The sequence below is a fragment of the Cyanistes caeruleus genome, chromosome 27 (genome assembly GCF_971803275.1).
Source record: "Cyanistes caeruleus chromosome 27, bCyaCae1.hap1.1, whole genome shotgun sequence".
In the NCBI taxonomy this organism is placed as follows: Eukaryota; Metazoa; Chordata; class Aves; order Passeriformes; family Paridae; genus Cyanistes; species Cyanistes caeruleus.
In genome coordinates, this window is record NC_141727.1 from 3,797,120 (window position 1) to 3,810,298 (window position 13,179).

The window sequence follows — 13,179 nt, forward strand, 5'->3', positions numbered from 1 at the left end:
AGGGTGAGGAAACCCACCCCTGAAGCAGAAAAGCCTGACAAAGCCACATTTGTGGAATTACTGCCAAGCTTAACTCTCCAGTTCTGACTGAATGCTTCAAAGGAATACAAAGTTTGGGGAAAAAAAAATAAAATAAAATCACAGATAATTCAAATTCAGCGTTATCTGTATCACAAACCCTTCCCCCCAACAGGCCAATGCCCCAGAGAATTTTTTTTAGGTGAATATTCAGACATTTGGGTGTAATTATGGACAAGGTTTTTCTCACACCTCCTTGTCCTGAGGGTGAGGACAACACTGTGTGCTCACAGCTGAACCCAGGGAAAAGAGCTTGGAGGGATCTACAAGAGGATCCACCCCCAGGTTACCTGTTGTTCAGTAAGATGTTGGAACACTTGATGTCTCGATGAAGGAAATTCTTTTTGTGACAGTAATCCAGACCCTCCATTAACTGTTTCATGAAAGACTTGATATGGTCCTCTGAGAAATGTACCAAGCCAGATTCTAGCAGCCCCATTAGGTCATGGTCCATGTACTCAAACACAAGGTAAAAGGCACCTGGGAGAATAAACAGAGAAATGGATGAAAACAGAAGGGGAGGCACAAAAAAAAAGGAGATTAAATTGTTGAAAGAGTCTTCATTGTGCACAATTCTGCTGGAGTTGTTTTTTGTTTTAGCAGCCCTGTGCTGTTTTGGGTGTCCTTTTCCCTCCTTTGTTTTCCCAACAAACAACAAAGCAGCCTCACCAAGCTGACATCTGAAATTAAATAACATTCAAAATCAATTCCTCTGAAGCTCTGGACACATTTACCTCCACACCTTGGTTATTTTTTACAAGAGTTTGTTGAGGGATCCCTGCCACCCATGGCTTGAACTTGTGTTTGGGTTCTCCTGGAAGAGAAGATCCCAAACAAGAGCCAGTGGGCTGCTGAAACTTTTTACACAGTGACTGAAGACAAAGAACTTTTCACACTATTAATAAGTTTGTTGCCACTCATCAGTGATAAAAGTGACCCTGTAAAGGCTATTTTTCTTTTCAGACTGCTCTCCTGTGACTCTGCAGGAATGCAATCATCCTTTGATCAACTCATGAAGCTGCAACCTGTCCTTTGGGGTGAGATCCAACCTCCAGAGGAGGAACACACAGGAGCAAACTGACTCCAGAGTTTTACACTAAACCCAGGGGCTGGATCTCACCTGTGGTGAATGCACACCACCCCTGTACCTTTGTCCTTCTTGAAATCCAGTGCATCTTGCTTGTCCGTGACGATCTCCTTCATGTTGACGACGCTGCGGTGGATGAGCTGCCGCAGGATTTTGATCTCGCGGATGGCTGTGATGGGGAATCCTTCCTTCTCGTTGTCCAGGCGCACCTTCTTCAGAGCCACCAGCTCACCTGCCGGGCACAGCGGGGTCACAGCCTGCTCACCTGCGCTCCCAGGGCAGCTGGGAGCAGCCCTGAGCATGGAAAATGCCCCACTGAGGGACAGCAAAAGCAGCTTTGGTTACCTCCCTGCTCGTTTTAGTTCAATTGCTCTGCTAGGAGTTCTCACCTGTGCTTTTCCTAACCTGCTCCAGCAGAAAGGGGGAATTGAAGTCTACCCTGGAATTTCTCACAAGCTCTGCTGCAATAAAGTCTGACAATTTAAAAAGCAGGGGTTCATCTGGCACCTGTGGCCACCACAATCTTCTGACCAGACCTCAATCCACACCCCAGGGCACAGGATCTCACCAGCAGATCTCACCAGCAGAGCAGGAACCTGGACGCTGAACTCAACACACTTAACAACAGGGATAAACTCAGGATTCCAGAGCTCCTGCTCTTCTGCCCCCTCTGGAAGCGCTTCTCCCGGGGCTGCAGCCCCTTCTGGTTCTGCAGCTATTTCTCACTGTGGAGCAGCCAGCAGGGAGCTGAGCCTGACAAAGCCTTGCAGTGGGATTTACCTGCAGCCACCCTCACCTGTGTCCTTGTCCTTGGCTTTGTACACCTGCCCGTACGTCCCTTCTCCGATTATCCCGATGATGTCGAACTTGTCCACGCAGCGCTTGCCCCAGTCGCTCTCCGTCTGCCTCCTCTCCCCGTAGCGAGGACAACAGATTCTGCAGGAGGGAACAGCTCTGTGACACAGCTGAGGGCTCCAGCTCGGTGTCACCCCACAAAAACACACCTGCTTCCACTGGGTTAACCCCTAAACCCTGAAAGCAAAGCTCAGGCACCGCTGGCTTTGCGCTCCAGGAATTGGAATGTTGAGTTTGATGTATTTTTGCTGTGTAATCCCAGCTACTCCCAATCCAGGCTGAACAGAAATATTATCTTGGATGGCATTGTCACACTACAGCAGGACAAAAATAAATGTCTGGGATATCCAGCAGGGTGCTGGAGGGTTGGTTTTTATTGAAAACATCAGGGGATTTTGCTCCCTCAACAACCTGCTTTAATTTGTTATCAGGGAGAGTTCTCTATGCCTTGAAGATGGAATCATGAAATCCCAGGAATGTTTCAGCTTGGAGGGGACATGAAATATGATCCAGTCCCACCCCCTGCCATGGGCAGGGACACCTTTCACTATCCCTGGGTGCTCCAAATCCCCTCCAACCTGGCCTTGGACACTCCCAGGGGTGGGGCAGCCACAGATTTTCTGGGCACCCTGTGCCAGTGCAGCTCCAGGGCCAACACTTCAATCATGAAATGCATGAAAAATCCAAATCTCCCGTTTTGGAATAACCAGCTTTTGAAAGCAACACGAGCTTTATACAGAGATGCTCATCCAGAGGTTTCTTCTGGCTAAATCAAAGAGAAAAGAGCTTTAGGGGTAGATGTGGCTGAAGACACATGACATACTCCAGCAGCTTCTGCCTTTAATTCTCAGATAAATGGGGCAAGCTGCCTTTAGCTGAGGGTCCAAATGTGAAACCACTCACAGGAAACAGTCATTACACTGAATAACACAGAAACAGGAACTTGTTTTCTCTCTTATTTCACTTCCCTCAATAAAAACACCTCTCAAACCGGTGCAGGGACCTGAGAAATTCAAAGATTAAAAAATAAAAAAAAAATTAAAAAATAATAAAAAAAAATTAAAAAATAAATGAAACAAGAAGTCAGCCTTACTTTGGTCTCTTTTTGAAGGGTTGCTGAGGTGGTGTGGCTGCCTTTGGTTCCGGGGAGTCGGGAGGAGATGGGTCCCCCCCAGGGAGCTCTGGGGGGAGCGGGAGGTCCGTGAGTAAGTGTCGTGGTCTCTGCTCTCTGTCTTTCTTCACAGGTTTTGGAGGAAGAATCTCTTTTGGACTAAACTCCGAAAAGTTAATACAACACAAAAGTCAGACTCGACAGGCAGCTCAACAAACAAACAAACAAACAAACAAAAAGCTGCTGCAGGACAGCAGCTCTGGTTGAAAATGTGAGGTTTAAGTGTCAAAATAAACACATTCAGATATAAAATGAGACAGTTTAAATTTACAATGCTAATAACACTGGGAGAGAGAAGTGTGAGAGTTGAACACATCACAAAATGAACACACAGCTCTGCACTAGAACTTGCCCAATTTGCACAGATCAGAACCAGTAATTCAGAATTTCCTCTGAGGCAGCTCAGGGGAGCAGCCAGCACACACTTTCTGACCTCCACTTCCTCTATTTACTCCATTTATCACCGTGAAATTGAGTGCCTGACTTGCTGAGGACCACTATAAATACAGAGTTAAACCTTCCTCCACAAGAGACTTTTAACCTCTTAGCAAGGACTGAGATGTGGCTTTCACTCCCAAACACTGCTGAGGAACCAAAAGTTGATTTTTAAAATCCAGTTACCAAAGGGCATCAAGAGTTTGGTTTAGGCTGGCAGGAGCTGCATGAGCAGAACCTACTTTCTCTTTCATGTATTCAGCGAGGAGAATTCCAAGGTTTGAGTAGTCACGAATTCTCCATGCAAATCTCTGATTCACCAGGAAAAGGGAAAAAAAAAAAAATAAATCAAGAGATCCAAACAGCCTTCCCAGGTCTGTTTTTAGGGCAGGGAGCAGGTTTGGAGTCTGCACCGTCAGGTCTAACACTTCAGAATAAATGAACTGATGGAAGTAGGTCGTTTTATCCCAATTATTTTATTAGAAGCTGCCTAATCTGCACGACAATCTCTTGTGAAATCTACTTAAGGAAGGAGGAAGACAAAAAACACCAGAAATGGGAGAGGGAGATGGGCTGAAACTCTCCCCTCATTGACAGCAAAATCCTCAGGAGCAGGAAAACTGCATTCAAATATCTACAGAGAATCTGATGGAATTGTTAAGGCTGGAAAAAATCGAGTCCAGCCATCAACACTGTCACATTCACTACTAAACCACAAAAAGACTCAGTCTGTGTCCAGATATCTCTCAAAAACAACTTATTTGTGAGACCACAGCAGGGAGGGCAAAGGTGTGTCTGGAGAGTGAACCTGCAGTGCCCAGCTCTTGCCTTTTTACCCAAAATTCCCATTTTCTTGCCTTTTATCTGTTCAATTCTCCATTTGCACATCAGCACTTGGTTCCTCTAAGCTCAGCTCCCCCAGGACCCCTGGGCTGGTCACCAGGGGGAGGAAACCAAACAGAGCCTTCGGAGCTGCCCGAGCAGGGAAAAGACCAGGAGTGAACAGCAAGAACACAACAAAACCTCTGTGGAGCTCCTTTCCTCCTCTCCTCTGAACCAGCAGGGCTGCCACCCCAAAAGCACTGGGGGTGTCACCCCAAAAGCACTGGGGGTGTCACCCCAAAAGCACTGGGGGTGCCACCCCAAAAGCACTGGGGGTGCCACCCCAAAAGCACCGGGGATGTCACCCCAAGAGAACCGGGGGTGCCACCCCAAGAGAACCGGGGGTGCCACCCCAAGAGAACCGGGGGTGCCACCCCAAGAGAACCGGGGGTGCCACCAGGTGATTGCTGTGTCCCCAGGAAGCTGCTCTCTCACCTTTGGAGAGCTGTGTCAAACCAGGACAAAATTTGTACCAATTCTTCCTAAACAGAAATTTCCTAGATTTCCTCCTCTCCTGGTGAAGCTAAGAGCATTCCAGGAGATGGCTGTTCTGGAGAGGTTCAGCACTTGGACAAGGTGTGTTCTGTCCCTGGACACTTCAAAGCCAAATTTCCAACCGTGTATTTGCCACGGGCTTGGGGCTGGAATGTTCCCCAGGCTCAGCAAAAGTCCGGCTCACAGAGTTCTGCTCCTAAAAACGAAGTCAACTGGTGAAGGGTGAGATTCTGCACAGTCAGGGCCACATGGAACTGCCACCAGACTCAGCAAAACAAGAGGGATTTCCCATCCTTTCATTGGGAAAAAGTCACACAGAGCCATTTACTGAGCTCCAGCATCACCCCAGCCTTGAGGTCAGGCATAAAACACTTTCACAGAGCTAAGCCACACCTGGGTGGGAAAAAAATAAAGAGCTCTAGGTGTGAGTGGTTGGAAAAAATCAAATAGAAATCTGCAGGAAAACTTCTGGGATTGGAAAAGAGGGAATAGTGCAGCAGGATTTGCTTTGCCTGATGTTTGGGCTGTGAAAATCAGCAGGCAGCTCAAAACTCCTGCTCAGCACACATTTAAAACCTGTAATTGCTGAACAACATCACACTGCTCAGGGAAGGCAACAAACACACAGCAGCCTCACTTTTAGGTTTGAGGCAGTGAGAGCATTTCCCTGCTTGCCATCAATACCAGAATCACCCCTGAGAATAAATTCAATTATTCAGAATTTGTAACACTTCAGCACAGGGTGATTGTATCGAGTCACAACTGTGGGATACCACATTGGTCAGTAAAAATTGGGATTTACTCCCCAATCCCAGCACATTTTTAGTGATGGATGCGAAGATTGAGGAGTTTTTAGGGAATTACAAGCTAAGCAGGTCAAGTAAAAAAAGGAAAAATATCACTGATGACCTTCAGTTAACAGCACTGCAACATACTAACAGCTAGTAAAGGAGATAAAAAACAAATGTTTGGGGTTTTTTTCTCCATTCTGGATATTCTGCTCCTTTCTTCCCACCAAAAGAAACCCCCAGAGTGGGGTTTTCAGACAAGCTCATCACAGAAGCCACAACCACCCCCAGCCCAGCCAGAGCTACAATTACAGCACAGAGCCAAATCTGCACGTTTTGATCAGAAATGATCAGGAAATAAAGTTGAAGCAGGTGCAGTTTCACTCCTTTTTAAACTTTTTCAAACAAACACCTACGTGTCAAGCAAGAAAGGATTGCATCAGTTACTCAAGAATTAAGACAAGACTCGAGTTAAACCAATGCTGGTTTTTACACGTGGGCATGGCCTGTGTGGCTGGGGAATCTGGAACAGAAAAAGCTCTGGTTTGTGGCCTTGTATTGGAATTGTTAAACTTTTTCCTGTTCCTTGAGTACAAGTTTCTAATGAATTAAGCAAACAACAAAAAAAAGAGAGTAATTTTGAAGTAATTGTGCAAACAGCTCCAACACAGAGAGGCAAAATCCCAGATCCACGTTCCATCCCTGTAATAAACGCGAGCAAGGAGTGATGTGAAACCCTCACCAAGCAGCAGCCAAACCTTTTTGTTTCCCACAGAGATTAAGAGGCAACAACCTGCGTGAAATCATAAAGCTCTCCACACAAACCTGGCAGGGCCAACACCTACACCAGCCCCGGGATAACTCCTTCATACCAGCACCACGGTTGTACTCTGCAGGATAAGCTCATAACCATAAAACTAAACCCAAAAATAAAAAAACCCCCCTCTTTATTCAAGGCTTTGCTCTTGAATGCAAAGGGGATGCTCTGTGTGTGACCTTACCTATCCAAGTCATCTTCCCCAACTAAAATAGGGGGGAGCGGAAGCGGAGGCAAGGTGGAAGTTTTCAGGTGTGGGATAGCAGCCGTCACAGACACTTGGGTTTTTGTAGCCACCTGGACAGAGGACTGGGAGTTCACCTGAGAGGATAAAGTAGACGTCCTTGGGTGGGAAGAAGATGGCAAAGACGTTGGGGCCGAAGGAGGGGCCTGAACAGGAGTCACTGGGGCTGGAGGCAAAGGTGGGACAGCGGGTGACGGAGGCAGCGGCGGCAGCGGCGGCGTGGGAGGCGGAGGGGTGGTGGTGGGCAGAGGTGGAGGAGGGGATTTGATGGTGGGGAGAGGGGGTGGGATCTCCTTCTCCGCTGTGTCTGTCTCCTTTGGAGATATCAGGTCCTCTACCACCGCTACAGGCTTCGAGTCCTTTGTTCCCATGGGTTTGGAATCCCTAAGTGGAACAGGATGTTTCCTCTCCGAGTTCTCCTCTGCCTTGGATTTCGTTGTCTCCGCAGGGGCTTTCGGCTCTGCGTTCGTGTACAGTAAATTAACCGAGTCCGTGTCCGGAGCTTTCTCAGATTTAACAGTTTTGGTGACCTTTTTAGACTCCGTCCCAGCCTCCTTCAGTTCAGCCAAGCTGTTCTCCTTCCTAGCCAGGAAAACAGGGGAGCCCTTCGCCTCCTTCCCGTCCACCTTGGCCGCAGCGGCTGCCGCGGCCGCTCGCTCCTTCTTCTTCCTGCTGAGCTCCGCTCCGAGGCTGGAGTTGAGCGGGAGCCTGGTCGGGGAGATGCTGGAATGGCGACTGCGGGAGCCAGACCTCTGCTTTTTGCTGTGAGATGAGTGTCTCGAGTAGCCAGGACTGCGGCTCCGGGACTTGACGGATTTCCTGGGGAGACAACGGCAGGGGGAGAAATGAAACGGAGCTTCCCTCGCCCTCCGAGCTACTCACCGACAGCTGAATCCATTGCTGCTCGGCTCAGAGAGTCCACAGCACCTGCCAGGAGAGACTCGAAGCACTGAAAGGAGTTTCTGAGTCAGTCAGGACCAGTTTGACACCGTCATCATCCGCCCTTCTTGTGCCAGTCACAGCAGGAGGAGAAGGGAAGGATCGAGGCTGGACAAGCCCCAAGGGAACGAGGAGATCACAGCTCACACACCCAACAGGAGACTGCAGTCAGGAGGATGAGCTGGCAGGTTGGGGATCTTTCACAGGAATTATGTGCAACTTTAAAGAAAACCATGGATTAAACACAACTGCCCTCAAGGGAATGCTGCTTCAGGAAATCGGGCACTTCAAACTCCTTTTAACCCCCCTGGTTCTTTTACTGCCATCAAAACTCAAATTTGCCTAGTGTGACCTGAAGGAAAAATAAAACCCAGGAATTTTAACTCTCTTGGTGTTCCTGTACAAAGAACAGGCTCTAAAACAGGTGTGTGTGCAAAAATAATGACGGAAAATCTGTGCTGGGAGAGAAGCAAGGCAGGAAACACCTCCCACAGTCAGGGTTCCCCCCACACGAACCTGCTTGGGAGAGAGGGGAAACCGATGGGGAAACCAGATAAACACCAAAATGGAAGTGGAAAGTGATGCTTCCAGTGCCCACAGCAAATTCCTGAGAAGCCAGAACTGTTCCCTCCACTCCAGGAGAAACGAGGATTGGGCAGGGGGAGGCACAAGGCTTTAGTGGTGTGGTGGGCTCTGATGCCAACAGGACAATCAAAAATTTTGAGTTCAGACCCTACAAATACTGTAACTCCACGATTACTCAGGACACATCTAATGTGGAAAACACAGAATTCCCTCAAAACTGCAGTTATAAAACACGCTTAACTGCAGCAGCTCAAACGCAGGTGACACCGGCTCCCTTGTAACCCTACTCAGAACATAATTAACAACACCAATTAGTATTATCCCAAGACAATAAACGTTTGGAAAATAAAACTGGAGGAGTGAGACAACAGGAAGTTCCTGTCCCAACAGCAGCAGCTTGCAGGAGGAGCAGCTGTGAGTGAGGGAGGTGAAGGATCTCCCCACGGAGTGTGGGATCCCTGCTCCAAGGATCAGCATTCCTCTCTCCCACTTGGAACTACAACCCCAAGCCTCATCCTGACAGTGGTCCAACAACACCAGGGCTGGAGGTAAGACCTTACCTTTAGCCCAGCAAAATAAATCTGCAACCAGGAGAAAAAAAATCAGAGCTGTTTCCCTCCTCAGCACACTGCTCTGTCCCAGGAATTCTGCCTCGGGATCACCTCTTTTTCCAAGGTTTCAGTTTGCCTGTCTCCACGAGCTGGGAGAGCAGTTACCTTTCCAGCAGCTCCAAGACATTTCTTTATGGGAAACATTCCCAGTGAATCCTGTAGGATGTCACCTACTGCAACCACAAACAGTGCTGGGGTTAATGTACCCTACTGGAATTCATCCAGGATGGATTGTTCAAGATGCTGCAATTCCCCTTCTGCTGCTCCCTGTCTTATCCTGCCCCATGATTAACCCCCAAGAGTTACTCCAATTTGTGGAATCGTGGAAAGGTTTGGGTTGGAAGAGACCTCAAAGCTCATCCAGTGCCACCCCAGCCATGGCAGGGACAAATTCCACCATCCCAGGCTGCTCCAAGCCCTGTCCAGCCTGGCCTGGGACACTGAGAGGGATCCAGGGGAAGCCACAGCTGCTCTGGTCACTCAGCCTCACCAGAATTTAATCCAGCAATCAAACCAGATCACTCACCAGAGCCAAAGTAAACTTCTCCAAAAGTCAAATTTGACCTTATTTAATGGTGCTAATTTAGAAACAGCCACCAGGGACACCTGCCTGGACCAGGATAGGTGAGGAAGTGCTGGAATGACTTCCTGATCCTGCAGCAGCAAATCTGCACAGTCCTCTGTTCCACCAGGGATAAATCCTCCTGTTCCTTCCCAGTTCTCTTCACTCACTCCCTACAGGGACCAACTGCTGCTTCCAAGCCCGTTTTCCAGGCTGGTGTTCGCAGCTGCTTTGTGAGAGCTGAAAAAGGTCCCACATCCAGAAGTTTTCCTGCTCCTCCAGCACTGCAGCAAACCTCACCTCCCATCCTCAGAGCAGAACCAGCCCCAAAAACACCAACATAGCACCTCAGGGGGCTTTTACTGCTGCATAACTCAAAAAAAAATAGGCAATAAAGTACAGAAGATGCACAGGCAGGCTTTGATTCTGGAAAAAAAACCATTTCCATCCTCTGGAATGATTTTTTTGTGGCTTTACCTGCAGCAAATTAATAGCACTTTTAACCCTTTTCACCTTTGTTAAGCCTTGGTCTAACATTCCACACCTTACTTGCTTTGTCAAGGTTATCCAGGATGGATGAGGGGAAATTCAGCCTCATACTCCTTCCTCTTTCTGGATAAAAACGTTCTGGGATTAAAACCCACCCTGCTGTCCCTCCAGAACTGGAAAACAGAAATAAAAGATACCAACCATGACAGCTGTGAATTAACAAAGAAACTATTCCATCTAAAAAGCCAAATTAAAATGCACTATGAGACTTAAGTCCCTTTCATAAGAAGATTGGGATGGTCTTTGGAGAAGAGAATGCTAGAACCTTCCATGCTGAGACAGCCACGGTTAACAGATGTCAGCAGAGGTAACCTGCAAAGCCCCACTCCACACAATTCCATGCCATCCACCCAGGATCAGTGAGGGACATTTCAGTATTTTATCTGCTCTGAATAACACAGAGCTAAGGATAAAGCAGAAAATCCCATCTGGGAAGCCTGACTGTGCCAATTGCTCAGGAAACAAGCTTTAATTCTTATTTTTGAACCTTCCACCGCAGCAAGGACCCAGCACATGCAGACTCACACATGCCACCTCCAGCAAGCTGAGGCACTCTGGAATTCCATCTCCTTCTTTTAGCTGCAGTGACAACAGTTGCCACTCAGAGTGGCAAAGCACATCTGTTATTTTCCCCACTGACCAAATCATCCTGCTTTCCTCCTCAATGGGAAGTGAGTTGCTTTCCACTCTGGGTTTCCTCCAACCAGCACAGCACACGGGTGCAGTTCCCTAACGATGTGTTTTGGACATGGAGATGAAAGAAAACACAGAATGCACTAAAAAAAACCCCATATTGTCAATCAGGGGAAATAATGGAGTGTCCCAGAAAAGCCCCAAGGAATGCAAGCCGTGGTCAGGTGTTCCCTGCCTGAGTGTGCCAGTTTAAAGAGGTTTTTGCTCCCAAAAATGTTCCTGCCCCTCCACAGGAAGCACAGAAGGGCTCAGTCACTGCCCAGAGTCAGCTGGCTCCTTTCACACTCAGCAGCAGCACGTCAAGGTGAGGAGGGCTCAGCTCACCCACCCCAACTGATGTGCCCTGAGCTTCCCCAGCCTCCAGGTGAGCCCTGAGCACCCCCAGGTGAGCCCTGAGCCCCCCCAGGTGAGCCCTGAGCCCCTCCAGGAGAGCCCTGAGCCCCCCTAGGAGAGCCCTGAGCACCCCCAGGTGAGCCCTGAGCCCCTCCAGGAGAGCCCTGAGCCCCTCCAGGAGAGCCCTGAGCACCCCCAGGAGAGCCCTGAGCACCCCCAGGAGAGCCCTGAGCCCTCCAGGTGAGCCCCTCTGTCTCCTGGACACTCCTGACCAAGAGTTCCTCTCCTCCAGTCTCACATCACAGCCTGGGAGCTGCACAAAGCAAAACTAAACGTGTGAATTACAACTCAAGACATCACCTGACACATGGAAAACACATGAAATTCCCTCTGCTCCTCTACTACAACCACTGCAGGCAGGTGTTTTCCAAAGGGGCTGGAATACCTCACACAGCCAGTGAGTTATCTGCCCAGGAAAGAGAGAGGAGTAAGTTATCAAGCCAGAGGTTCAGAGAGTTTGGTACAAGCTGAGTGTAAACAGTGAGTAACCTTTGGAACTTATCTGGTTTGGGGTCCAGCATTTAGCCAAGAGTCAAAGATATCCTTAAAAAGTAGCTCAGAAAGTTCAGGGAAGCAGCACAAAGTGCTCTGAAGTTGCTCCCATAAATCAGGGAAATGGAACTGCTGGATTTCTCAGCTCAGAAGCAGCCAGACATTCTCCTGGGAAGTGGAGTAACCTAGGGGAAAAATCTAAGGAGTTTTCCTAAAAATTTCCCTGCATTGGGAACATTTGCAGTTCCCAATGGCTTCTCCCTGCTCAGGACTGGACATTTATCCAGTGCCACAACTCAGAGCTGCATCAGTGAACAGACACCTCCTAGCACTGCACCCTTACTCTTCCAAAGGATTAGGAAATAATGTGGCAGAGCAGCACAAGGATTGAAGGGAAGGAGGAGAAAACCATCCAGGCCTGTCCCTGAGAACCTCCCAGGTGTACACAGAGAAAACAGGCCAGAGGAGGAGCAGCCTGCAGGAAATTTTCACTGTAAAATCACAGTGGAATTACGGAGATTTTTACGTCAGACCTTCCAGGGGGGCTGAAGCCAACACGGAACTGCCAGCAAGGACAAAGGCAAGCTCTCCATGGAAGACAGCATTCCTGAAGTTGGGAGTTTTAGTAACAAAGAGCAAATTCCAAAAGCCCCCTGTGCTTTGGGAAGTGCTGAGCTGGAGGATGCAGCACAGCAACCACGGAGCAGAGCATTCCTATGGCTATTACATTCCAGGTCACATCTGAATTGCCATGGAGCTCCAAGCAAAGCTCCACAGCATCCATGGAGACAACTGGAAACTCACTGAACGCAAGCCAGGGCTAGAGAAAGAAAAATCAACATTAGACTATGTCACAGGATGATTAATGAACACCTGAAATAAAACACACAGAGCTACCTCGAAAGAATTGTTTCCTTCTGTAGCAAAGTTACTGAGTAAAAGGGGAAAAAGAGAGAAAATTAGAGGTAAGCCAAAATCCAGCTGGTTGCTCCTCGCCCTTCCAGACTGCCCAGATTTCAGAAGGGAAGGGAAGAAACTCTAGTGCTGAGAAAAGAAAGTTTAGGCTGAGAGATGGAAGTTTGCACGTGGTTGTCTCTAATCCAAGGGGAAAGAAAAGACAAGTCAGTTCAGAAAGAGCAAAATCCACCCCAAACCAGCCCTCCTGAAAAGCGGGATCAAGTTCCCACACGCAGTAAACAGATAAAGGCTTCCAGAAATAGGTGAAAACATTCCCCGTGGCTGAACTTCCCGCCAGGTAAGCTCCTTAGATCCCGCTCCTGGAGCCTCTCCACGCAGAGGCCACTCCAGAGGTGGGTGTAACTTAATGCCAGGAGCTCTTCCAGCCTCCCTGTCTGCCCAGAGCCAACATGGACGCTGCCTCCCCGCCACGCACAGAGGCGTTTCCCCAAGTGTCAACTCCATTTCCAAGGGAATTGTCAAGGCTCTAACCAAAGCAACTCCACACACGTCACTCCGTGGCCAAATTTGGAACCAGTGGGGAGG

The 13,179-nt window shown here is 48.5% G+C and overlaps 1 protein-coding gene across 2 annotated transcripts in view; it reads right to left on the bottom strand.

Moving 5' to 3' along the window:
* The window catches only part of CDK12 (cyclin dependent kinase 12), a 29,146-nt gene that overhangs the window by 14,329 nt on the left and 1,638 nt on the right, over window positions 1-13,179 (bottom strand). For both annotated transcript variants that reach the window (XM_086864755.1, XM_086864756.1), the window contains exons 2-6: window positions 6,793-7,671; window positions 3,114-3,290; window positions 1,962-2,101; window positions 1,227-1,397; window positions 369-558 (exon numbers count right to left, since the gene is read on the bottom strand). In XM_086864755.1, coding sequence (XP_086720881.1) covers window positions 369-558; window positions 1,227-1,397; window positions 1,962-2,101; window positions 3,114-3,290; window positions 6,793-7,671 — 1,557 coding nt within the window. The remainder of the gene's footprint in view (window positions 1-368; window positions 559-1,226; window positions 1,398-1,961; window positions 2,102-3,113; window positions 3,291-6,792; window positions 7,672-13,179) is intronic.